Source organism: Salvelinus alpinus, chromosome 20 (genome assembly GCF_045679555.1).
Source record: "Salvelinus alpinus chromosome 20, SLU_Salpinus.1, whole genome shotgun sequence".
Taxonomy (NCBI): Eukaryota; Metazoa; Chordata; class Actinopteri; order Salmoniformes; family Salmonidae; genus Salvelinus; species Salvelinus alpinus.
In genome coordinates this window covers 30,255,050-30,283,018 of record NC_092105.1, presented here as the reverse complement: position 1 = coordinate 30,283,018, position 27,969 = coordinate 30,255,050, and the positions used below count along the sequence as shown (strand labels likewise).

Here is a 27,969-nt window from a genome sequence, read left to right as displayed (position 1 = left end):
AGCAGAAAACAGGAGAGCAATTAATCGTCTAGTCACCAAGTTGGCACTTCCTGTGGAAACTGAAAACAAACAAGTTTTATTTTCCTTTTGTCTCTGGCAGCAAGAAGACGAGAGAAAAAAACACCAACCAGCGTTACACACCAGACAGAGCACAGTCAACTGCTTTACAGACCTGGGTTTAAATAGTATTTGAAAGCATTTACTTCATCTGTGTTGAATACTTCATCTGGGTTTGATGGAGCTTGCCTGGCATAATGTAAGCAATTAAACAGTGACGAAACGGCAAACCCTGCTTATCTGGCACTCCAGGCAGGCTAAAGCTTTAGATGCAATAGTTATTGAAAGATTTCAAATCGTATTTGTACCCAGGTGTGCTGCTGCAGCTTTCTGTCTCTGAGCCCCGAGGTCCTGGGTGTGTGCCAAATGGCACCCTGTTCTCTATATATTGCACTACTTTTGACCAGGGCCCATTCACATAGGGATCTGGTCTAAAAGTAGTGGACTATATAGGGAATATGGTGCCATTTGGGACATAGCCATCCTCTCTTGGCTATCTCCCAGGATGCCCCTCTCCTTCTCAATAGGATTAGTCAGGGATAGGCCTAATTGCTATTGATTGCTGTGTGCCGCATTAAATTGCTTCCCCCTTCCTGTGCATGCGGGAGGTGGAAGGGGGAAATTAGTGGTGCGGACAGACAGAACTTCAGCTCAGCCTGGTAATGAATAGGAAAGTGACATAGAACCAGAGACTTTAAGCAGATATAAAGTGTGTATCCAAAATGGCAACCCTATTTCCTATATAGTGCACTACTTTTGACTAGAACCCTATTGGCCCTGGTCAAAAGTAGGGGAAAGGGCACTATACTGTTTAGGGAAGAGGGTGCCATTTGGGACAAAGACAGAGGAAAACCCTGACTCACTTCCTTTAGTAGACCACAGAAATGTGATTTCTCTGAAATGATGTCCTCTATCCATACATCAATAAAATTGACCTACACCCAAACCAGTATCCTCCTTTTCCTGGTTTAGGCTATGAGCCAGGCACTATCCTCCTAAGAGTTATTTTCTGACCTCTGCATGGTTTGTTTGACCGGTGTTAGTGGGTTGTGGAGAGCTAGCGAGCTACATCCTGTTCTCTTGCTCCCAAATACATGGGGATGTGAAAGAGCATGATGCTTCAGTTGTAAGTCATATGAAATATTGTCCATGTCAGAGGTGAAGAATTGGAAGTAAAATGTTAACCCCCCCCCACACGATGTTTCTCTCATTTGTGGTGCAGGGAATTACAGACCCTACGTTTCATTCAGAGGTCATATTTTGAACAAGAAGTTACCCTTCCTACAATAAAGTGGTGAAGAATTGCACTTGTTCAGTATCTGCAATCTGTGCACTCTCAACCTGAGCCTGAGTAGGAGTGTGTTTCCGCCTGGGCGATAGAAGTGCGAAGGAAGAATAAAAGAAGGAAAGAAATCGACACACACACCTTTGCTGTATAATAACACTTATTTTTCAGTCTTTAACAAAATAGTTTTTGTCTTCATAAATAATACACATTTTCTTTTCTTCCAGAACACACATTATACATTTTGAAGGTATTTACAAGTTATTATACACCATGAAGGGCACCAAGGGTTGTTTCGATTCATTTGGAATAAACATCTGGAGTGTTTGGTTAGATGTACCCACTATGTCTTCTAAGCTATAGTGTAGAGGTGGGTGTGTGTCTTGGTACTTCCAACCAAACCCTATATTTTATTATTATAATTTCTGGCTCTAATTCAATATAACATTAAATTATAACAGTAGGAGTTAATATTTGTATAATCTTTAGGACTAACCCACAGTGCCCATGTAATAATACAGTTTGATTGTTTAAGTGTTTTTCTCTCCATATTAGATAGTACTCTTGTTGGTTTTCAGGCACACTTTATATAAGAGTTTCTGTAAAAAAAAAAAAAGCAATAGAACAATCTTTCATAGCGTCCAGCTACAATAAGTCGGTGTCTCATGAAAAGAGCAATGGTATGGTACACCTTTACAGCATGGTGACAGGCGGTGAATGAGCAGTGTTTGGAGTGGGTTGTCAGGCTAGTGAGTGCATGAGCAGTAGGCTAGACTTTCAAGGCCAGACACACAAAAGACCAGACTCTTTTATGAACAGAAAATGAACAGGGATATTGACTGCTCCCTCAGACTATGTTTTGATACATTTGTTTAACTATTACTCAATAAGGCTAATTCTTCACTCCAGCTGGGGTCTCAGAGATGGAATCAAAATCTACTGCACACTTCAGAATATTTTCCTACCAAACTGGAAGGTCACTGTACAGTTGGACCACTTTGAATGCTCCCTGTAGTAACCCGTTTAAGAAGTTGTGTGGTAACTGGTGTTAAAAACAATTACGAGACACTGCCTTATTAACCTTCATTCTTGAATGTGTCCCTCTGCATTACTCTAATAAGACATTCCTTCCATCATTGCATAAATGTTCACGAGACAAACAAAAATGTCAACGTCAATAGAGAGAAAGTCTCATAATGAATGGTTATCAATGTGAGAGGGGTAATTTCAACATGATCTAAGAACGGAGGGTCTGCTCTGCATGAGCTTGAGGGAGGTACTAAGGGATCACAGGTTAGCTGACCCTACAACCCACACTACTACTAAATCATGAAGCTCTTTACATTGAGAGCAACCATTAAAATATAAAAGGGCTAAAAAACAGGTGAGAAATTAAAATATAGCTAGCAGCCTCATTCTATACAAGATACACAAAATAATAGAGGAGGACAAAACAATCTATATCCAGTCATAAAAATAAATGACCCACTGAAGAGAAAATCCCAGATATCAGGCCTATGATAGACCTAATTAAAAGAGATGACTGATAAAGGTGTCATGGAGTCTCATACAATGTATGGACCTGTAGAGTGATGTGTATTGTCTGTGTATGTATTCTGGCTTGAGAAATAGACTCTCTCTTCTCATTATGAATGACTCATTCATCACAAGACAAGGTCATGATAAAAATGACTTGAGCAACTCTAACCATAATGATGCAATCTAAATTTAAGTCCCCTTCCCTCATTCGTTCATCTTTTGAATTCCCCATCATTCAATAATAATAAGACTGCAGGCAGCTGAGTAGAACAGAATGTAGTCTACAATACTGTGGCTGCAGTGCAGACAGAGATATGTTTGGGAGGGTTGGCTCGTTAGGTAATGTATATGTTGTTTGTGTCCCAAATGGGACCCTATTCCCTCTATAGTGCACTACTTTTGACCAGGGCCCAAAGGAAATGGGATGCCATTTGGGATGTACACTATGTGATATTCTATTCCGCCACCTCTAGTCAGGGGTCTCCTGTGTTCATTTCTGTCTCATTACCAGGAGCTGGAAGGCGTTATTAAGTAGTTCATCCATCAAACAGGAGGCATAGCTTCTAAAAGGTTAACAGGAATGGATTCTCACTGAAACACACACAAAAAGTATCAGTGATGAATTGCATGTGCTTAGTGGGAAATTCACCTTCGCATTAATGACTAGTATTCATCATTTTAAAAAGAAAGAGAGCGTGTGTTGTGCACGCTACACAGCTTGGGTGGAGTGGGTTGGAGTGTGATGCTGAAACCAATAGGAATCTATAGGCAAAGCAATGCATTAGCTCAAACAATCTATTGTGTCATCTAAAAACGGGAGGATAGGAGCTTTTTTTTTATCTCAGCGAGAGCCTTATTGGCGTAAGTGCTTCTTCTTGGGGTACAATGTATCAATATGTTTTAAGGTGAAAAGGAATTACCAGTACTGTGCAAGCTGTGTGTATGGGCCTATGGAGGACGAAAGGGTGTGCGTACAAGTATGTGTGTGTGTGTGTGTGTGTGTGTGTGTGTGTGTGTGTGTGTGCATATGTGTGAGTGTCTGAGTGCTCCTTTGCTTTGAAGCATCAAGAAGACATATGCAGATTTCCCCTTTGTCTCTCTCAGAGTTCTTGCCGAGTGTACTGGGTGCTTGGCTTCTGCATACAGACGAAATGCGGGCGGCGTACTGCTGAGAGCAGAGAGGCCCGGCCTGAATACTCCTTAAATAGGGAAATTAAAGCAGGCCGCTGCTTGGCTCGCTAATTGCTTTGATAACAAGTTCAAGCTGTTCGCTCTGAGGAATATTTTTTGTTGGTTTGGGCCTTCAGGGAAAACAATAAAGGCAATTAAGCCAAGAGGAATGGCCCCGGTAGTGTATTGATGCTGGAGCAGTTTTTACCCCCTCTGTTATGGGTTGCATGGCTTCTAACTAAAGACCTTATTTCAACTCCTGTAGTAAGTAAAGTTGGTTCCCTTTTCTACTTTTTCCAGTGATTTATCACTTACTAATGTATCGGTTGGATAAATTGGATAAAACTGGCCTCCATTCTCCCCATGCAGAGAAGAGCACCTCAAAGACAGTCTCATCAATAATATTCTGTGTTGTAAATACTGTAACTGAGGGAATCTGTTTGTGGTTATACAGCTTTTGCCAGCCCAGATGACACATCGAGATGCTGACATTGTATGTCATTCATTCCAGTGACCCCATCCCCAAGAGTGAACTTTTGTCATTGACTCATACAGAGATCATACAAGAAGTGAGAAGCCAAGAGCTGTGAGTGATATCCTTGGGTGACCATTGTAAATCACACTGGAGCGGCATGATGAAGACATCTCACTTATTCAATTTAAACCCAGACCCATTTTTTCTAAAAGCGCCATGAATTGTGTGCTTACTGGTTGTCCGGTCATTGTGTCCTGTTAAACCCTACTAGATCTCATTTTCAAAACACCTGTAAGTGTGCGAGTGAGAGCTACAACAAGCTTACAGACTTACAGAAAACAACTGAGCATTTTAACAGTGCCAACGGTTAGGAGGAAATTAGTTCATGAAATATATTGTGTTTATAAGCAGCACAAGCAAGAAGTAATTATCAGAAAATATATATAGTCAGTCAAAACAGGAAAAAAACTGTCTCAGTAAAAGTTCCTGCTCTCTCCTCGCCTCTGTGTTTAAAGTTGTGGTTGTGGTGGTGTGTAGGTACTCTGTACAAGAGCTTTTCATTTCAGCTAGTTATGCAGTCTCCTAGCCAAAGTTGCCAAGGAATTGGGCTCCTGTCCTGTCCATCATATCATATCAATAACACAAGATGAGGGCTTTGTTGGTTTGCCACGGCAGCAGGCAGGACCGCTCCCTGACCGCACATCACCGACACCGTCCCGGCCAGGGTTTCTATGACAACGTCTGTCCGTTGAGGCACTCCCGGCGCAGGCACTGTGCTGGCTTCCACCAGTCCCCATTGTGACAGCGGCAGATGGTGCAGTCGTCCACCTTCACTTCAATACCGGCTGGGATGATCGTCGTTCCGGCAAAGCAATTTGGACCTGCCTCATGGGAGGAAAGGACGAGAGCGAGAAGAGAGGGAGGGAGAGAGAAGGAAGAAAGACAAAGAGGGAGGGAGGGTAGAGAAAAGGAGAAATGAGTGTGGTGGTGGTTCTCTCGGGGGGGTTCTGTTAGAAGAGGATGGCAGAGTGATGTGGAGAACCCTGCCTGGGGAGTTTTGAAGTCAGAACCGACGCACAGATCCTTTCACGGGCATGCACCGATTGGCTTGTTTTTGCAACACTAAAGCGCTTTTGTTAGCCTGGCTCTCCCTTGACGTAGAACGCGTTGCATCCTAATGCACCGCGAACAGAGGAGGAGAGGAGGCTGGCAGATAGGGCAGGCAGCGGCTTGGCAGCACAGAGAGGGCTGGAGTATACACACACGTGCACACACACACACACACACGTGCACACACACACGTGCACACACACACACACACACACACACAGAGAAAGCTGCTTTGAGGGGCAGGAGGGAGATTAATCACTCCTAGTCTGCATGGAAAGGCCGCCTCAGCCTCTGTGGAAAGTCCCTCTTGAACACAGAGCTACAGTCTGCATTTTATGGCCTCCGCTCTCCTTCCTCAAATACAAAGCTAACACAGAGCTATAGTTTGCATGGAAAGGCCTCTTCAGTCTTTCTACAAAGTCTTCTTCAAACACAAAGCTCCCCTACATCATATTCTTACTGGTCTCTTTTAACTACAGTTGCAAAGGGAGGGTATATTACTGGAAACTTAAGATGTTTACCAATCACATACCAGAATTTTGGAATCTTTCAAGGATCTAGTGGTGTCACAGGTGTCTGTAATTATCTCTGGCCCTCTGTGTGGCCTTATTACATACAAATAAGATGATAAAAAAAAAGAATTATGACAACTGTAAAACATGATCATCAATATAAACCATCAACTTAGTGAATGCCATTGGTGTTGGCAGGAAATATCCTTTTTTTTTTTTTTTACACACTTTCATTTAGTTTATTATGTCAACATAAATTTGTTGCCAATGTTTTGGTGTCAAACTGGTGGCAGTTGTGAAGAAAAGTCAATAGTTGGAAGAGTTAACTGAAAAAAATGAACTGAAAAAAATGACATTGTTGATTAGATGCTTTTTACATTAATTAGGCTAGTTTTGTTGAACCATATGGTCTATCTACTAGAAGCTAATCGACAATATAGACACAGATATAACAACATTCTTAATATATATGAATATAATTTTATTTTTATAAGTTACCAAATTTACAATAGATTGCCATAGATTCTCTGTTAATTACCAAAATTACTGAAGATTCTGGCAACTTACAGTTGAAGTCGGAAGTTTACATACAGTTGAAGTCGGAAGTTTACATACACCTTAGCCAAATACATTTAAACTCAGTTTTTCACAATTCCTGACATTTAATCCTACAAAAAATTCCCTGTATTAGGTCAGTTAGGATCACCACTTTATTTTAAGAATGTGAAATGTCAGAATAGTAGTAGAGAGAATGATTTATTTCAGCTTTTATTTCTTTCATCACATTCCCAGTGGGGCAGAAGTTTACATACACTCAATTAGTATTTGGTAGCATTGCCTTTAAATTGTTTAACTTGGGTCAAACGTTTCGGGTAGCCTTCCACAAGCTTCCCACAATAAGTTGGGTGCATTTTGGCCCATTCCTCCTAACAGAGCTGGTGTAACTGAGTCAGGTTTGTAGGCCTCCTTACTCGCACACGCTTTTTCAGTTCTGCCCACAAGTTTTCTATAGGATTGAGGTCAGGGCTTTGTGATGGCCACTCCAATACCTTGACTTTGTTGTCCTTAAGCCATTTTGCCACAACTTTGGAAGTATGCTTGGGGTCATTGTCCATTTGGAAGACCCATTTGTGACCAAGCTTTAACTTCCTGACTGATGTCTTGAGATGTTGCTTCAATATATCCACATAATTTTCCTACCTCATGATGCCATCTATTTTGTGAAGTGCACCAGTCCCTCCTGCAGCAAAGCACCCCCACAACATGATGCTGCCACCCCCGTGCTTCACGGTTGGGATGGTGTTCTTCGGCTTACAAGCCTCCCCCTTTTTCCTCCTAACATATCGATGGTCATTATAGCCAAACAGTTTTATTTTTGTTTCATCAGACCAGAGGACATTTCTCCAAAAAGTATGATCTTTGTCCCCATGTGCTTTGCTGTTGTTCTGGGATTGATTTGCACTTTTCGCACCAAAGTACGTTCATCTCTATGAGACAGAACGCGCCTCCTTTCTGAGCGGTATGACGGCTGCGTGGTCCCATGCTGTTTATTCTTGCGTACTACTGTTTGTACAGATGAACGTGGTACCTTCAGGCATTTGGAAATTGCTCCCAAGGATGAACAAGACGTGTGGAGGTCTGCAATTTTTTTTCGGAGGTCTTGGCTGGTTTCTTTATGAGATTTGGTTCTGGGTGCTGAGATTAGGAAAGACTTGCAGCCTCTCTAGAAAGTCTTCCTCGAACAGAACTTCCCAGCACAACATAGCCTACCATACACCACACCAACATCTTATTACACCAGCAAATAATCCTGATGAATGATTAAGGAGGAATCCGTTTTTTCTTGAGATTACATTAGTTTTGCGGTGCCCTTTTTCTTCAGATAAGATTTGTGTTCATTTTATCCCAAGATTTATTTAATATCTATGGAAAAGCTAATTATCTCCAGATTGTGTTTTTGATAATCAGATGGCTTGTGAATGACTTACCCTGCTGCCTTCTATGGGTGCATTCCAATAAGATCTCCTTTCTTCTGAAGTGTGCACTCGTTCACTACTTTCCAAAAATCTAAAGGCATTGGATGGGGAGGCATGAATATGCAGTGGGAGTGGGAGTTTCCACCATATTTCGTGTACGAGTCATTTCCCTTCAAATCAGTGCAGGGAAGTGAACAAGTGCACACTTTGGGAGGAAGGAGAAGAAGTGCACACTTTGGGAGCATGGAGATATATAAACCGGGACGTAGCCAAGGATTCAGTTTCCACTCCTTTTGCAATCTCATAAATAGCTATTCTACACAACAACCACAGTGATAGATTTTAGTATTCAGGTTTTGTGCTCACAATCTTCAGGAAACAGCACCTTTTTATTCTCCTTCTACAGGAGAGTATGCAGGTGGTGGCAGGAATTTTCTGTCTCCAGTTTTAATCATTGAAACGAAGCAATCAGTGGCTCAATTGGTGTGACGGTGACTTTGGAGCCGCTCTTTTAAACAGTCCAACAGAGATCTATAAAACCTTCTAGATTCTGTGAAGGGCGGGCCTTTCAGTCTAAACCTATTCCGAGGATCATTTCTAGCAGCAGAACACTTCCACCTACTCTCAGGGAAATGGCTTTACTGATTGATTTGTGTGACCAGCAAGTTCACAATGACATTGTCTTTGTCCAAAATTATCAGGTCAAAGTAGTGCACTATTTAAGGAATGGGTCCCATTTCAAATGCACGCTTGACTCTGTCTGTTCAAACCACATAGGATAATATTAGGAGTGATCATATGTAAAAACAATAATAATAGACTTCTACACATTATAATAGGATACAAGCCCCACATGAGGGACATGAACCAGCAGAATTCTGAATATGCAATGACAAAACTTCAGTGTTTCTCGAAGGTCTAATATTTATTGCATTCAAATATCTTGTCTCTAGGCCTGGGTTGGGCTTAATTCGCAGGCAGTCAATTCAATAATCGAAAAAATGACATTTATTTTCATTGACTCTTCAATAAACTGAAAAGTACTTTTTAAAACTTTTGTGACTACTATATCTGCTGGACTAAACAAACCTAATGGCATGATCCAATATATAACACACCAAAACCCCTCTAGTCTACTACCTGCTTCCAACACCTTACCCACTCACCCTCATCTATGCCCAGGAACACTCCTGGTCTACTCAACGATTGACCTGTACCTCAATGGACACATCGTGAGTGAACTATTGCCAAGCCCTAACTCCCATTGATCCACCATCCACCCTTAGTATAGCTGGCATGGTTTACAGACAAACAGGGCAGAGGTTGATGAGAGAAGTGGGCATCGAGCAGCCCTGCCAAGTGTGGTTGTTTACGACTGGAGAGTCACAGCAGGAGGAAGGCACCGGATACTTCCCAAATGACACCCTATTCCCTTAATAGTGCACTACTTTTGACCAGAGCCCTGTTCAGAAGTAGTGCACTATAAAGAGAATATGGTGGCATTTGGGACACATCCACAAGCAAGGACACAGTCTCCACTGCCTATCACTGCAGAAGATTGACAAGACAAGGCTCTGGGACTTTGGGACGTTGCTCCATTCAAACCCAATGCTTGTCTGTCAGGGCTGTCAACAGGGATGCATGTTACCTGTCCACAGCTGTCTCTGTGTGTTGTCACATGACTGTCCACCTGGAAGTTAGTGACAGACAGTTCAGATGAACAGTAAAAGACACAAGCTTATAAGACTAGCTAATTTCCATGTGTATTTACCCTGTAAAAGTGAAAAACAACTTTATGTAGGCTACATTTACATTATTCAGGATGTAAATTCATATTCTATCCCTTTATGATATAGCTAGGTTGTTCAAAGCAAAACGTAACAGACAGTTGCATAATGATGAGGGTTTCTTCAGCTCCTCAGTTGCCTAAGAGGAAACCTTGAAGAAAGCCTGATGAAGCCCTCTACATGTTAGGGTACTTTAGTCAACATGTGTCTGCTGATGCATGGAACAGTTCATTCTCCATGGTTATGTCTGCATCCCAAACAGCACTCTACCCTCTATATAGTGCACTACTTTGTGTCAGGTGCAGTCCTCTGAGGGTAAGGTGACCAGATTTTGGAAAATGTTTTTTTGGGGGGACTGTAGCAGCGCGATAAAAACAATGGCATGGAACTACATTTAACAATACATTTTCACTATAGTCCTTTCAATGAATTTTATTAATTATACCACAGAAATGGATTACCCCTCCACAATTTTCTTCATCTAGTCATTTTTTAATCACCCAAATTTGGTTTAGCCTATGTTGTTGGATTCACTCTCTGGCCATGGGCACGGTTGTTCATGCGGTAGTTATAATGTATCACTTAGTAAAACGATCATTAACAGGTCATGCAAATGTGATTGTATACACCGTTTGATTATTGAAATATCAGCGACAATTTAACATCAGAGTTGCTTTTTACTTTCTGAGGGCTAATCGGGAACATTTTCTGGGACAGATCTAGCCAGGTACAAGCCACCAAAATAGGGTCCTGCCCCTGAAAATCAGGGACGCCTGGTCGCCATATCTGAGGGGTCATATGGAAATGTTTTGTTTGGTTTTCCAGACTTTGGCATAGCTCTGTGAGCATGCAAAACAGTGGGATCAGAAAGTGTGTGTGCGTGTGTGTGTGTGTGTGTGTGTTCACGTCCGCATGGACTTCAGAGACTTGCGTATCCTAACTGTAGGTTGCTCTGGATAAGGACGTGTGCTAAACGGCTAAAATGTTAAGGTAAATATAGGAAATGGGGTGCCATTTGATATGCATACTATCTGTTCAATCTGAGGGAGGCTTTATAGGCTTGAAGCGAGCCAACATCTCAAGAGCTGGCGAAGTGAAAAGGCATGTCTCTCTGTCTCCTGCAAGCTCCTAAAGACGTCCAACTGGAATAGGCTACAAGAATGGATCTATCCTCAATCCTCCCACAGTACACCAGGAATGAGCATTACACGAAATACACACACACACACAAACACACACACACACACACACACACACACACACACACACACACACACACACACACACACACACACACACACACACACACACACACACACACACACACACACACACACACACACACACACACACACACACACACACACACACACACACACACTCCAGGCTCAAGAGAATAATCTTGCCAGAGCTTGCCGTGGTTTCTTAGGGGGGTGGAGATGGCAGGCTCCCTTAAATGCCACCGCCACAAGGGCGTCACCGTATCCTGTCTATGTGGATTAGTGCTTCCTCCAGCTGCAGGCCCAGTGTGTGTGTGTGTGTGTGTACAGGCATCTTCCTTGTACACCTTCGTTACCCTCTGTCAGAGAGCTTAGCCTATATAGGTCAAACTACGCGACAAAGGAAAATACGCAGTCATTTTAAGGAAGATAATATTTTGATTTCCTCTGAAGTCTAAATTGGGAAATGTATTTATTAATCTATCTATATATTCTTCAATGAGCAATATCCTGAGTGGATACTCTTGTGTGGAATTCCTTGATCAACCATCGGTTCCTCGATTGGCTTTTCCTTTGATAGAGTTAGCCTATACTAGGGCAAAATCATCATCATGAATTGTGACCAGCAAGACTATACCCTCATAGTGGGTATTTGGCTCAGGTAACAAAATATACATAATCAGATGATAATTAAATCCTTATGCCATTCCAGCATATAACGTTCATGATCCTTGATTGTCCCAGTTGTCTATTGATCAATCCAGCCCTTGAGGCTAATGAAACCAAATGAGCCACAACCAGACCAGCCAGCTACTCTCTCTCTCTCTCTCTCTCGCTCTCTCTCTGTCTCTCTCCCTCTCTCAATCTCTTGAATTGGGCTGGCTCAGCCATATCTCCTGCCCTGACTCCTATAACTAGCCAATGAGCCATCGGAATTCTATAATTATAATTTGGGGATTGGTTGCGACTGACAAGGGCATCAGGGCAACATGGAGATAAAGGGCCCTCCAGGGGCCCATTATGAGCATCACACACACACACACACACACAGTTATGCTCTCTCTGGATGCTCTGTAATCAATGGGCCAATCTGAGCCTGTGTTTTTTCTGCTTAGTGTGTCGTATTTAATTAAAGCAGTTAGTATTGTCCTCATTAGCAGTCAGGCAGCCCCCCAAGGTAACGATTTATATAAAACATAAAACACTGAAAGAGACTGAAGACTGATCATCAAAAGACAGACATAGAGAAATAGATCATCTTTTCGTTGGTTTCAATGTCATAAAAGTTTAATTATTTCGTTGTGTGTGTGTGTGTGTGTGTCTGTGCATGTATATGGGTTGAGTTTGAAACAGTTACAGGTTTCCCGTTTATTTGCGTAATGAATGTGTAATGAATACTATGGAAATGTTACTCTCACATAAAAAACCTATAAGATCAGCAAGAAATATACAAATACACTAGCCTCGTTCATCATTCTGTTTTGTGAAACAATGGTGAGCACAGCGTCAGTCTGGTTTACCAGGCTACATATACACAACAACCAGCAATGCAATCGTAAGGTTGATGTACAGAAGGTTTGTGAGTGAAACCGGTGTGTGTGTGTGTGTGTGTGTGTGTGTGTGTGTGTGTGTGTGTGTGTGTGTGTGTGTGTGTGTGTGTGTGTGTGTGTGTGTCCGAAAGACACAACTGGAAGAGCCCTTACCGTTTTTACAGATGGGACAGCACTGTTCTGGCTCGTAGACTGGGTTGACACACTCTGGGACGGCACAGTCAGAGACCACACAGTGCACCTCGTTATTTGGTTCACAGCGACACCACTCACAAGGCGAAGGCTGGAGGGAGAGAGGGGGAGGGAGAAAATGGAGAGAAAAGAGAGAAAGATATATTTGAATTGCATTTGAAAACCAATCATCTTACCATTGTAACAACATGCTGGCAACATTACTATCAATATCAAGTTGGTTTCCCTGACAATAAAAAGCCTTGAAAAAATACAAGGTTTATTGGACTGAACATTAAAAAGGTCAACCCAGGGAACACAGTGAGATGTCTGTAGGGTTACTCATTAAAACCCATTTGAACTCCACTTCAAAAATATTATATGACCAATCACCGTGCCTAAGCCACAATGCTTAGTCTAGTCAACCTTGGGGGGCCATTCTAAAAACAGATTTTGAATTGGAAGATATCAAGCAAGCCACATCAACCATATCTCCATTGGACTAAGAGAAAACTTAAACCACTTGAAACAGAATGAACTCCAACAGTTGTTGTCAAGCCATGTCTACATAAGCTGAAAACAGTTAGTTTACCCACTGACCACATTTCAATCATAGTTTGTACTACAGGCCTTTTGTTGTGTAGAATGTATGCTGTAATGTTGTAAGCTACAGTGAAAGCAATTCACTGGCTCTAGAGAATGACAAAACTATCTTTCATTTGCACATTCACCCACAGCAAATGGTTTCCTTTTAGCAATATTTAAAATCCCTGTGGCCCCAATGGCCTTTTCTCTGGCCCAACGCCCTAAGTGTGCCAATTAAACACACTTCCATATGTATGAGTCAACATCTCTCTGCCTGCGTCTCAAATGGCTCCCTATTCCCTGTATAGTGTACTACTTTTGACCAGATGTCTATGGGCCCGATCAAAAGTGGTGCACTATAAAGGGAGGAGGGAGCCATTTGAGATGCAGACACAGAGATGTGCCTGGCTGGCTGGTGCATGTGTGAGTCAGGGTCAATAGGGTGAGAGAGAGGCGAGCCCTGAGCCCTCTCAGTAGCCAGGGTGTTTAAACTTTGTACATAGTGTAATTGCCAAACTGAGACTGTTCCACACACTAATGATCCCCTGTCTATTCCTTCAAATTGAATTAATAACACTGTTTGGCCTCAGAGCCAAGGGCTTGTGAACTTATCCATGGACATGCTCCCTAATTGTGCTGAGCTCAATGTTAAACAAGAACAAACAAACAAGTTTGTGTCTGAGGGTGAAATGGCAGTCTTTAATTGTCAACTGAAACTGAATTACTTTTACTGAGAAAAACCTCACTGTTTGTAATACCATACTATATCCATGTAATTACCACTTTATCCTGCGCTGTAGTGTAAAGTGCTAACCATATTCCTATTGAACCAAATCTTTGGTGAGATTAAATATTGGTTTTGAGTGTGCTGGCCTATTGGGTCACCTGACAGGCAAACCAGTTTACTTTAATACAAATCAAAGACACAATTCATAAAGAATCTGTTCAAAGTTGAACAAACAACTAGAATCCCAGTAGCATCCCTGGGATTGAACTGACTACTTTATTGGCTGGGTGCTGGTTAGCATACATAATGCATTCTCAATCACGATTTCATTTGAGAATGCACTTTTTATCAACGTAGATATTGAACCAAATGTAATCTGGTGAGATGAAATCTTGTTTTTTTCAGTGCACTAGTCTGTGGTCCCCTGATTTAACCAAACAAACCAGGTAAAAATTCCTACAGAATTAGCTCAAAGTTGAACAAACAACAATCTCAGTTACATCCCGGGGATTGAACAGATGTCTGCTTGCAGTACTTTATTGGCTAAATGCTGGTCAGCACACATAAACCATTCTCAATTACGATTCCATCTTAAAATGCAATCTTTATCTGCAGACCAGTCTGATTGCAACATTTCCAACACATGAGAGACATTTAAAGGGCTATGAAATTGTTATACAACTGTAGCATTGAAATAATGATCTTACGGAACCTTTAGATGGCGTGAGCTGTCAGACAACTCAAGCATCCTCTGCTTGTAACTAGTAAAACGTCATTTCATGATACAGACATTAATGAAACCTGCCATATTCACAGGTTTCGTCCATTTTTCAAACACTACCAGCCTCTTCAACCTGTGATACCTATAATTGATATTTGAATAAGAAACATTTTCATGCAATTGATCTTTTCACATACCTATAACTTTTTCCATTTGAAAAATACTGTGAAAACATGTTTCTCAGCACTAGATGTACAGTAAAATGCCTTAAGTGTTCTGTATGTAAATGTATGGATTTATATAGCTGACTGTCCTTTGGGTGAATTTGCTTGATCTGGTGCCACATTTATGGGGGAGGTTATGAATCCGAAACATGCTAAAAGTTAAAATACTGACCACAAGCCTTCACTGAACTCTATTTAGCATCATATACTCAACATTTAAAAATCTTTATGGCACAGATAGAAGATGTGAAATTGCACACTACTCCTGGAGGGACACATTAGATATGGATGGTTGAATTCAACTGTATCTATTATTTATTTTATTTTTCTAAATTGTGTTTCTTCCCTACTGTATTTGTTCATGTGCTGTCAGGGGGTCTCTTATGAAGACTGTAAGATTAATTTATTCAACGGAATCAACCAGAACAATTTCATATTTCTCTGTAATCATGACAAGACAAACGCAATAAATACAATTTATTGACTGGTTGCATTGTCATACATTAGATACATCTGAAATGACAGTATATTTAGCCTTAACGGGAATGGCCCTTTTCCGTACTTATTTTATCTCAATAATACATTGCAGGCAAGTGCACACGTCCATCAATTAATTTACTGTAACAGGGCTAGAGTGCTTTCAATGAAACCTTGTGTGAGATTTATTGTACTGTGAAGTGAATTCATGCCCTGGTCTGTAAGTACTACAGTAACTCACAAAATAAAGTAGAACACCAAGACTATATTTAGCCGTGCCGAGGGGTGTGTTAGTATGTTTCTGAATCAAACTATATGGTGATTTGTGAGCCCATCCACATTCATATTAAAGTGAACTGACCGTCAACACAGCAATCAAGACTGTAGTAGTTGAACTCTGAGACTGTTGGGAGGAGGGAAATGAGGAAGATACAGACAAACTCCCTGGGGCGTAGATAAGGATGCAGTTTGGGGTGAGGGAGAGGGATGGGGAAAGTCATGCAGTTGAGGGTGCTGGCAAAAGTGATGAGGGCTATGGAAAGCCAAAATACATGCAGAGAGGAATGGTGGAGTGGAGATGGGAGATGAAGGGATGAGAGAGGAGAGGTGAAGATGGGAGATGGGAGAGGAAGGGAGGAGAGGTGGCGATGGGAGATGAAGGGATGAGAGAGGAGAGGTGAAGATGGGAGATGGGAGAGGAAGGGCGGAGAGGTGGCGATGGGAGATGAAGGGATGAGAGAGGAGAGGTGGAGTGGAGATGAAGGGAGGAGAGGAGAGGTTGAGTGGAGATGGGAGAGAAAGGGAGGAGAGAGGAGAGGTGGAGTGGAGATGGGAGAAGAAGGGATGAGAGAGGAGAGGTGGAGATGGTAGAGGAAGGGATGAGGGAGGAGAGGTGGAGTGGAGCTGGGAGATGAAGGGAGGAGAGAAGAGAGGTGGAGTGGAGTTGGAAGGGAGGAGAGGTGGAGATGGGAGATGAAGGGAGCAGAGAGGAGAGGTGGAGTGGAGATGGGAGATGAAGGGAGGAGAGGAGAGAGGTGGAGTGGAGATGGGAGATGAAGGGAGGAGAGGAGAGGGGTGGAGATGGGAGATGAAGGGATGAGAGTGGAGAGGTGGAGATGGGAGATGAAGGGAGGAGTGAGGAGAGGTGGAGATGGGAGATGAAGGGATGAGAGAGGAGAGGTGGAGTGGAGATGGGAGATGAAGGGATGAGAGATGGAGTGGAGATGGGAGATGAAGGGATGAGAGAGGAGAGGTGTAGTGGAGATGGGAGATGGGAGATGAAGGTATGAGTGAGGAGAGGAGGAGTGGAGATGAGGGATGAAGGGATGAGAGAGGAGAGGTGGAGTGGAGATGGGAGATGGGAGATGAAGGGATGAGAGAGGAGAGGTGGAGTGGAGATGGGAGATGAAGGGATGAGAGATGGAGTGGAGATGGGAGATGAAGGGATGAGAGAGGAGAGGTGTAGTGGAGATGGGAGATGGGAGATGAAGGTATGAGTGAGGAGAGGAGGAGTGGAGATGAGGGATGAAGGGATGAGAGAGGAGAGGTGGAGTGGAGATGAGAGATGGGAGATGAAGGGATGAGAGAGGAGAGGTGGAGTGGAGATGGGAGATGGGAGATGAAGGGATGAGAGAGGAGAGGTATACCACCCTACCTGATTGGCTCAAACACATTAAGAAAGAAAGAAATTCCACAAATTAATTCCAGGTGACACCCTCATGAAGCTGGTTGAGAGAATGCCAAGAGTGTGCAAAGCTGTCATCAAGGCTAAGGGTGGCTACTTTGAAGAATCTCAAATATAAAACATATTTTGATTTGTTTAACACTTTTTTGGTTACTACATGATTCCATATGTGTTATTTCATAGTTTTGATGTCTTCACTATTATTCTACAATGTAGAAATAGTAAAAATAACGAAAAACCCTGGAATGAGTAGGCGTGTCCAAACTTTTGACAGGTACTGTAGGTCCTGGATGGCAGGAAGCTTGGCCCCAGTGAATTACTGGGCTGTACGCACTACCCTCTGTAGCGCCTTACGGTCGATGCCGAGCAGTTGCCATACCAGGCAGTGATGCAACCGGTCAGGATGCTCTCGATGGTGCAGCTGTAGACCTTTTGAGGATCTGAGGACCCATGCCAAATCCTTTCAGTCTCCTGAGGGGGAAAAGGTGTTGTCATGCCCTCTTCACGACTGTCTTGGTGTGTTTGGACCATGATCGTTTGTTGGTGATGTGGACACCAAGGAACTTGAAACTCTCGACTCGCTCCACTACAGCCCCGTCGGTGAGAATGGGGGCATGTTCAGCCCTCCTTTTTCTGTAGTCCACGATCAGCTCCTTTGTCGTCCTCACTTTGAGGGAGATGTTGTTGTCCTGGCATCACACTGCCAGGTCTCTGACCTCCTCCCTATAGGCTGTCTCATCGTTGCCGATGATCAGGCCTTTCACTGTTGTGTCGTCAGAAAATGTAATGATGGTGTTGGAATCGTGCTGGGCCACCTTAGTCAATAACTAATTTATAAAGTTAGTTATGAAAGGAAGTTGCTCAAACTAGTTCAAAGCTCCAGTTCTCTTTGGCCTACGTTTGTGTCTCGTTTGTGGCTTAATCAGCATTTCAAATTAAAACAATGTTTTTATCCTCAGGCAAATTGGAAAGGAAAATCTATTTGAGCAACTCATTTTAGATGCGTGTTAAAGCAAGTTTCCTCTCATAGGTGTCAGTGCTGAAGAGCACAGTCGCTAATTACTGTAGGATGTACACTGTGTGGGCGATGGAGGGGGTTTGTGTGTGTGTGCGCCAGCACGCACGTGTGTGGGTGGATGTTCTTTCACCTATTCTATCTGTTTTTATGTGCAAAGGGTGATGTATTAGTTCATTACTTTGTAATTTTCAGATGCTGATGTATGGTCTGGTTTTCCTGTAATATTTGTGACCGTGAAAGGTAATGTATTTTGTTGTGGAACTTCTACTACAGTCAGTCACCTCTGAGTCTGATCAGTGTTTAAAAAAGCTGTTGCAATGCCCTTATACACATGTGAGCAGTTGAAAGAGAGTTGAAAGATCTTCAACCGTCAGAATAGAACCTAAAACATGCCATTTTGTCAATGTATCTTTAGTAAATCAAAGCATTTTTTTGTAGAACCGCTGCAGTCACTTCTGTTGTGAGTCTGATGAGTGCTTTCTTATTCAATAGATTCAGAGGTGTCTCATTTGGGTTCCCATGTCAGTAGACTGTCTCTAATCTGTCTCATTTGGGTTCCCATGTCATTAGACTGTCTCTAATCTGTCTCATTTGGGTTCCCATGTCATTAGACTGTCTCTAATCTGTCTCATTTGGGTTCCCATGTCATTAGACGGTGTCTAATCTGTCTCATTTGGGTTCCCATGTCATTAGACTGTCTCTAATCTGTCTCATTTGGGTTCCCATGTCATTAGACTGTCTCTAATCTGTCTCATTTGGGTTCCCATGTCATTAGACGGTGTCTAATCTGTCTCATTTGGGTTCCCATGTCAGTAGACTGTCTCTAATCTGTCTCATTTGGGTTCCCATGTCAGTAGACTGTATCTAATCTGTCTCATTTGGGTTCCCATGTCAGTAGACTGTCTCTAATCTGTCTCATTTGGGTTCCCATGTCATTAGACGGTGTCTAATCTGTCTCATTTGGGTTCCCATGTCATTAGACTGTCTCTAATCTGTCTCATTTGGGTTCCCATGTCAGTAGACTGTCTCTAATCTGTCTCATTTGGGTTCCCATGTCATTAGACTGTCTCTAATCTGTCTCATTTGGGTTCCCATGTCATTAGACTGTCTCTAATCTGTCTCATTTGGGTTCCCATGTCATTAGACTGTCTCTAATCTGTCTCATTTGGGTTCCCATGTCAGTAGACTGTCTCTAATCTGTCTCATTTGGGTTCCCATGTCATTAGACGGTGTCTAATCTGTCTCTCTTGGGTTCCCATGTCATTAGACATTGTCTAATCTGTTTCTCTTGGGTTCCCATGTCATTAGACATTGTCTAATCTGTTTCTCTTAGGTTCCCATGTCATTAGACATAGTCTAATCTCTCTCTTGGGTTGCCATGCCATTAGACATATAGTCTAATCTGTCTCTCTTGGGTTCCCATGTTATTAGATTGTGTCTAATTCTTATTTCTTGAATTCCCATATTTTAGACTGTGTCTAATCTGTGTCTCTTGGGTTCCCATGTCAGTAGACTGTGTCTAATCCTTCTTTCTTGGGTTCCCATATTTTAGACTGTGTCTAATCTGTGTCTCTTGGGTTCCCATGTCAGTAGACTGTGTCTAATCCTTCTTTCTTGGGTTCCCATATTTTAGACTGTGTCTAATCTGTGTCTCTTGGGTTCCCATGTCATTAGACTGTGTCTAATACATCTTTATTGGGTTCCGTTGTCATTAGACTGTCTCTAATCTGTCTCTCTTGGGTTCCCATGTCAGTAGACTGTCTCTAATCCATCTCTCTCATAACAATATGTGTAGTAATGCCTAAGAGCAGAGAGCTACAGAATCTCTACACAGTATTTGCAATAGAAGTAAGAAACTATATTCAAGAGCCTCAACATTATGCACCAACAAATCAAATCAGTGTGGCTTGTAGGACTTAGGTTGCTTTTTGTGTCTATTTTTGAATCGATGGGGACTCAACAACAAATGTCCTTGAGGTCCTTCACACCCCCTCTCTGTAACCCTCTCCCCTAAGGAACTCAGTCAGGAGCACGGATGGGATGGGGATTGATCTGAGTTCACATCCCAGCCCTATAGCCTGTTCTGTTCTGTCCTGTTCTGTTCTGTTCTGTCACGTCCTGCCAGCCTGGGACATAGATATAGAACAATTGTTTTATCTCTATGGCCTGGGATCTGAACTCACCCTATATCTCCTGGTTCTTGATTGGAGCTGCGCTGCAGAGTCTGGGGCAGAGGCTGGGGGAAGGGCCGGGGGTAGTACAGGCGCGAAGGCGGGAGCCACGACGGGCGGACTGGTCCCTTCCTCGTCGGACGGGGAACCCTGTAGGTGAAACACCTACCGAGGGTGAGTGGCACAACTCTCTCATATACTCTAATGTACTCTATTTTTGATATACTTATACTCTCTCTATCTAATATCTATCTTATATAATACAAAACATACATCTAAAATGAAAGTATATTTAGCATCAACGGTGAGTGGCACATCTCTACTGAGAGTGGGATATAGTATACAGCACAGCAGCTCCCCCGTCACCCAACTGTCCACCAGACTTAATAAAGTAGCTTCCCTCCAACTACATTACATCTACATAAATAATGGACTACTGCCCAACAGAGACTGACTCAGCATTCTGCGGATGGAAAGATTCCCTTTCTGACGAATGAGGTCTTTAAGGCTGGAGCATATTTCTTAACAGATTACAGGGCACCATCCATGATCAATCAATGGTCAATCAAGTCATTCTTTATCAATGGGTTTTATTACTGACATGGCATCTATAGAATGTAACTCGGAGACACTTGCTATGGGTAATGCACAAATTATTGACATTCCCTCTTCCATCAGTCAATTAGTATCTAAGAGAAACATAAGATGTTGGACAAGGTGGTGATATAGTCTAGTCTATGAAATTAAATCCTGCCTTTTGGGTGTTAGACATACTGGTCATAAACCCAGTGTTTCTATCATACTCCCCATGGCTGCATGCCTGCTTGTTTAGAAGAGATATTAGAGAGATTTCCAACCTTATAAAGATCTCATCTACCTTGTCGGTCTTAAAGATGCTGATATCTGTTGGACTCCTTCCCCGCCTGCTGTGTTCAGTAAACATGGAGCTCTGCATAAAGCGCCAGTGACGAGGGCAAAGGAAATGCAAACCAGTCCTGTTGGTATCCTCTTAATTGGGTCTTTCTTTAGAAACGACTGGCACCCTTTGATTTCTGTTAACTCCGCTGGACACCATGCAGTCCTCGTTTTATACAGTAATTCAAAGAGATACAGTATAATACTTTCATATGTCTTTCATGCTTTCATAAACAGGCACTGTTTATGCTGGACACAACCATGTTTTTTTTACTTTAGCTTCCTCAAGTCATTAGATTCCTGTCACGAATCAACAATCCCACAACAGTGATCTGATCGAAGCTTCGAAGCTGTGGTCAATGGCCATCCTTGCCTATATCAATTATTTATCTAAACTAACTGAAGAGTGGCCATTTTTATTGTTCCAGTCACAGTTTCCCCTCTCTGTTCTGCCTCCATGTGTAATTTCTCTGTTGAGAAAATCGATAGGAACAAATGAATGGTTTTTCAAGAGGCGGGAAATGTCCTTCCCTCTCGCTGGGCCCCGCCACTCAAGGTTAGTGGGGATTGGAGGTTGAGATGCACTATTGATGGACTTGATCTCACATCAAACCAGCAGGCTTTAGACACGCTCACAGGCCTCTCTCTCTCTCCCTGAGGGGAGCATGGCTGTGCATCCCAATACAGGGCTAAGAGGCTTCATTGACGTGCCACTCGTCCGCTCAACACCGATCCACCGAGGCTAAGTCCCAAATGACACCCTATTTCCTTTACAGTGCCCTACTTTTGACCAGAGTCCTGTGGGCCCTGATCAAAACTAGTGCACTAGAAAGGGAATAGGATGCCATTTGGAACGCAGTCCCAGTCACCGATCACAATGGTTTAAGTACACAGGTGTAAATGCCTGATCTCTCACAACCTTATTAGCAACACATTGCTTCACTGAAGTCCCCCATACTAATGAGCTAATGTCAGGCCTCATGCTGGAGATGTAACAGCATTGCAAGTGATATGGAGCTGTCTAGAACTAGTGGCAGGTGTATCACTTGGGATGAGCAGTCACAGTTTGATTGAATTGAATTGAGTTGGAGAATATGATCAAGGACATTAGCTAATCAAATAAACTACCTGGCCTTTTTGAGGGATTAGATTTCTTGGAAACAAAATGACAAATAATAACGTAACAGAAACAGACAACTATGGTCTATGCCCATCAAACTCAACTTTGGACCTTGAAGCCAGTTCCACTGCTTTTTTTCCGTTGTTACCCTCTAATCATGGACTGATTTAGTCCTGGGACACCAGGTGGGTGCAATTAATTGTCAGGTAGAACAGAAAACCAGCAGGCTCTGGAATTGTAGGGTAAGAGTTGAATACCTTTGGTCTCTGTGTTGCATTTACCACCAACCGAGACAAACTTGTATACCAAACTTCACAACAATACTTTAGGGACCATGATTTTCTGGGGAATGGAAATGGAACATTAGCATAATTTGATGTAATGCTAACCATCACACAAGTGGATGATTGGGAACACAGTATGATTTCACAAAAGCGTAAATGTAATCAATGTCATTGGTCACCTCATGCACTAAAATGCTAAATCATCATGGAAACTACTACAACTATACAATAAAATACAACCACCCGTAGAGCTCAATCATGTGCAATTGTGTTACAGGGTTTTAGCAGAAGTACTTTAGGTTGGTCTTTATATTACAACACATTTTCTGTTAATGTAAGTCAAACAAAAGATTTCGAATGAGATCATCTTTGCTTTCTTCTATAAAATGTCCTTAAATTGTTTAGTTTCATTACATTTCTTTACAATATGCAGTAAAATAATTATGAGTCCTGTAATTAGTGTTGTATATGTTTTAGTGACGTGGACTGAAACAACTGACATTCAGTCGAGTCATTTCATCATGTTTATTTGGTATGAAGAGGATTAGGGAGGTATCATGCGATTACCCTGATCTTGTAGCTAGTTACTAGAAAATCTCCTATTGCACATCGCTAAACATTTCACATTGTACAACAACTAACAACTACCCATTACTATTCAGGGCATATCTCTGGTTTTGTTTATGTTTGTCATGTCAGTGCTGCTGTTACAGTATTCAGCTCATCTGTATTCGCCAGGTGGTTCCTCCTGTCACTGTGACGGGTCTAAGAAATGCATCTTCTGAGGGAAAAGTTGGCACAATTCCTTCTCATGTTTAGAATGAATGCTGCATTATCCAGCATAGTTGTAGTAAACACTGCTGGGTATAGGCAACAGTATATGACTGAAAAATGTGTCTGAAAATGTACTTATTCCTGGCCCTTACTTTTTTTTTTATCTGTAGGATCAACTGACTCACTCACAGCAGAATAAAATGAGCAGCACTATAGTATAGACCCTGTTTATAAGCCAGTAATAAGCAATGCTAATGGTGTTGATCATTGGTCAGTATAGACTAGGACTGTCCATGCCAACACTAAATGACTCTGACCTCTTCTCCTGCTCTCACCCGACTGACGCATACCCCCCCCCCCCCCCCCCCCATGCTGTGCTACAGCCTCTTCCACCATGTAACGTCCGACTCCAACATGGGTATGGGTTTCATTCAGTATGGTAGACAAGCCTACTTCAAGCATGATACAATAATACTCAAACCATGGCTCAAAGCATCTCCAGTTTGCCATTGATGAATTTGCTTGCTTTGGAAATCTCCAAGCCCATTGATACAGTGTGAGGTGCCTGTAGTTATTGTGCAGCACATAGTGCCATTGCTAATCAGCCATATCCGTTAAATAGGACAGACGTCAAATAATGCAGTGAGTTAATGAGTTCATGTTGCACTGTGACTCTACAAACAGAATAGATTAAATGGATTCTCCTACCAGCAGAGACCATTGAGGGAAAACTAAATACCAGTTATAGTTGACCCTCTCCATCTGGCATGGCCATGCAAATCTTTAAACTTACTATATTATGAGAGGGCAAACATTACAATCATGTTTTGAGTGGAATGGTTGTTGGGGTTGCAACAATTATGCAGTCAACACTGCTGCATTGTTTTGATTACATTCAATTGTTCTCTCTCAGCTCATTACCTAATTAAGCAAAACGAATTATATGCCTGATTATGATGTGTATTGTGGTACAAATGTAATTGCATCCACATTTTGAAATTAACATTTTAAATTATTACAAACGATTGATCAATAGACCATGCAAATTAGACAATAAACACAAAACATCCCTACCTTAAATTCCTCCAGGATCTTGTAAGTTTTCCCCCGGTATTCACAAAAGTTTTTAACCTCCTTGCATTCCGGACAACATCCATTGTGCTCCACTTTTGTGCACTTCGGGTGTATCTTGGGGCACTCTGGCTGGTCGCACACCGGCCCGTCCTCGGTGCAAACGCACGGGCAGTTCGAGTGTCCCGGGAAGAATCGTTCCCCCAGTTTGTAAACGAAGCCACTGTCGTCCACGCAAACTTTCCCCCGGTAGTCGTCGAAAATGATGGTGTCGCTGTTGGCAGTTAACTCCGCCTCGTCCGCGGCGTAATCCTCGGGACTGAAGGAGGCTGGTGACACAGTGGCGTGGAGGGCGAGGAGGACAACGCAGGTCATTGGAAAGTGAGGGCCCATCCTTCGCCGCGGTATTCCTATTGCATTCAAGGAGAGGGTCGAAGTTGCATTTACTTTACCCTTAACTTTCCATTCACTGTCTGTTCTTGAATGAAGCAAGACAAGGCTGTTTGGGACAGGTGCCAAATAAACATCCTGATGATATCATACAAATGGTGTGGGATATTTTCAATTAGACTTATTCACAACCACGGACACAATCACAGTAAAGGTTTACAATCTAAGTCGTCTTTGTGTGTGTGCGTGAGAGAGAGACAGAAAAAAAATTATGCATTCAGGAGTATTTGTCGTACAGACAGAGAGAGAGAGCGAGATAAATAAATTAAGAGGGACAATATGTGTATGAGAATAAATAAGACCAATAAACAGAAATGAGTAGAAAAAATGTCTTAGGCTAATGTTGGATTCCCAAAAATGAGGTCGCCCATTGCATCCGTAACGGAAACCTACCAGGTAAAGTATTGGTACAGTTGATAGGCTCGTAGGCTACATTGCAAACACCGGTGTTTTCTTATAGACTAAAGGCTATGGCACCTTGAACCCAGTGCAGTTCAGAGTGAAAATATAACCTAACCTTGTAGGTCTCATGTGCTTTGCTTTTATAATAATAAAAACAGGTTTGGATCTTCAATGTGAATTACATGACCAACAGGTTTCTCCATGATAATCATTTGAACACCCTTGTCAGTGGGGATTTGATCACCCCCCCCCCCCCCCATGCTTAGTGTTGATTTTATTTGTTTTTATTTTACTTCAACAGCCTTTACCAAAATATTGACATATTTCCCCAGTCAGTGCTTAATGCGCAATAGGCTTTAGTCCAAACCCCTCGCGATGGTAGCTAGAAGAACGGAATTCTATATTTGCCTCGAGACTAAACTGAGCTCTGTTCATTATATTCCTTCCTGCCAGGGGAGAGACTCACTGAATCTTAATTGACAGAAACATTTCTTGACAATATTGTTGTGATCAAATACCAATCTAAAGTAGGCCTATTTCCTATCATTACATTTATGATATCAACTGCAGAATGTCAGTATTTTAAGTAAGAGAAAGCTCCAAGAGAAATAAGATGTGTTGACAATGGAAAAAGGAGACGAGGTTTTACAATGGATTTTACAATAAATGGGAAGGTGGATAAACTGGGCATTACAGACTGACTCACCGCGTTGAAATGCCTGGTTCCACTGGTAGGAGTCGGGATCAACAGAGATCCAAACCGGTAGAACGGATTAAACACAGGACACAACAACTTCCAGATCAACAATTCGATAAAACCACCAGGCTCCAGTTAAAAGATAATCCACCTTCAGTTGCTATTGTTGTGCGTAAAAGCAGTTAGATACTAGACCATTGTCGGTACCGATGCCTTTGGAGCAGCGCGAGCGATGTGATATGCACACAGAAATCGGTCTGATACATGATTATCCCTTATTTCCCAGAGATTAAGATAACAACATCACAATAGGCAGTTCACGTGTGAAAAATAAGACTCGAAAAATTATAATTCCCTCTATTGTTGTCAATAGGCTGATCCTAGACGTCCACGGCAGTGATGTTCATTTCAATCAACTTCCAATTGCTGCAGATCAAAAACACCATTCGGTCTTGTTGCATACATCCAGCAGCGCGTGCATGGCAATGGGAAAGATAATAGACCACAGATCCGGAAGATACAACTTTAAGAGGAGAACAAATATCTAAAAGAAACGACATTTACACCTAACATCTCCTTTTCGCGAGGGAAAGTTAAATGTTAGCCTAAAGATACGTTTTATCTTCCACACTTTTCCGTGCGCACTCACCGGGAAGAAGTTGAGAACATAGTAACAATCATAGCTTGATGCTCGTTAGTTGAATAAGTTGAGGCGAAAAAGCACCGAATCAAGTCCTCCGCCTATACGGCCAATGTTGTGAAGAGGAGCATGCAGGAACAGCGGCGCTTCTCATGACCCTTGTGAGCAAGACGACGCACTCTACTTCAGGACCACGGACAGCGGCAGAGCGGAACAGCGGCAGACAGCGGTGTCTTCAGCACTGTCGCTGTTCAGTCGAGGGTCCCACTGAGCACGCAGAGATTCGAGATTTTTCCCATCTTGCGTTGCTCCCCAGACCAGGAAGGAAAAGGCAAATGGAGAACTCATTAGAGAACTTGAAGTGGCATTTTATTCTACCGATATGCTCCCAAAATGCACTGAATCAAACGAAATAGCTGGATGGGGTTTGCACTCTCAAATATCACATGGAGCGGATTTCATTAAAACCAGAGAGCACAGTTTCTCCATGTGCAGAGGTTATTTCTGCTACTGTAGCCTGTGATCTCTATGTTAGCTCGGTGATCACACACACATTGCCATTCTTACAGCAAATAACCGAAAAATAGACTTCACAATTTGATAACTTGTAGAGAACGGATGTTGTATAATGTGACATTCTGTTTCTTTCAGAATAGACTACACAGTCATTTCACAGTATTTAAGATCTGCACAATTCCACATAATATCTGCTCTCCGTATGATTGCCCGTAGGGGCCACTGCCTGTCTGCATTCAAAGTCAAAATAAAGATGATTGAGGCAGAACCAAAGATAATACATTATAGATATTCTGGAATTGAAATAAACAGATGCGATCCATCCAAAGAACCCCACTGAGCTGCATTTGACTAACGGAGCAGAGTATGCTGTAGCCTACCGGGGCTTGGCTATTATTAGACATGCGATGGGGAACGAGATAGTTAAGGCTGTGGGTCTTGCATGCATCTCGTGCATATGTCGCGGTGTAACGCCAATTCACCTTATGCTGTCTGAGTCTGACATTGAAAGCGCTGAAATCATTTAACGTTTTAGACCCTATTGAGTCGTAGAGTATTCAACACATTTTAAAACGAAACCATGAAGTTAAGATGTATTCTCGAACACCGTAGGTTATATCATCAATATAACCTAGCTGATG

At 42.3% G+C, this 27,969-nt stretch overlaps 1 protein-coding gene across 2 annotated transcripts; it reads right to left on the bottom strand.

Annotated features, from left to right (window-relative positions):
• Positions 1-1,484: 1,484 nt before the first annotated feature.
• vwc2l (von Willebrand factor C domain containing 2 like) lies at positions 1,485-27,675 on the bottom strand. Of its 2 annotated transcripts, XM_071355255.1 has the most exons (5): positions 26,182-27,675; positions 24,627-25,033; positions 20,472-20,609; positions 12,835-12,964; positions 1,485-5,407 (listed from the first exon to the last, which is right to left on the bottom strand). In XM_071355255.1, exons 2-5 carry the CDS (start codon positions 25,014-25,016, stop codon positions 5,256-5,258), a joined length of 810 nt encoding a protein of 269 aa, XP_071211356.1. In that variant the 5' UTR covers positions 25,017-25,033; positions 26,182-27,675; the 3' UTR covers positions 1,485-5,255. The 2 variants fall into 2 exon arrangements, with proteins under 2 accessions (XP_071211356.1, XP_071211357.1); XM_071355256.1 differs by lacking the exon at positions 20,472-20,609 and having other exon boundaries at positions 26,182-27,672.
• Between the last annotated feature and the right edge of the window lie 294 nt (positions 27,676-27,969).

What these genes read in the sequence shown, in the direction of transcription:
- vwc2l (XM_071355255.1), bottom strand. Translation starts at nt 25,016, where the DNA reads ATGGGCCCTCACTTTCCAATGACCTGCGTTGTCCTCCTCGCCCTCCAC. An exon ending in AGATCCTGGAGGAATTTAAG is followed by an intron (nt 20,610 to 24,626) that starts GTAGGGATGTTT and finishes TTTCACCTACAG; the next exon opens with GGTTCCCCGTCCGACGAGGA. An exon ending in CAAGAACCAGGAGATATAGG is followed by an intron (nt 12,965 to 20,471) that starts GTGAGTTCAGAT and finishes CTCTCCCTCCAG; the next exon opens with CCTTCGCCTTGTGAGTGGTG.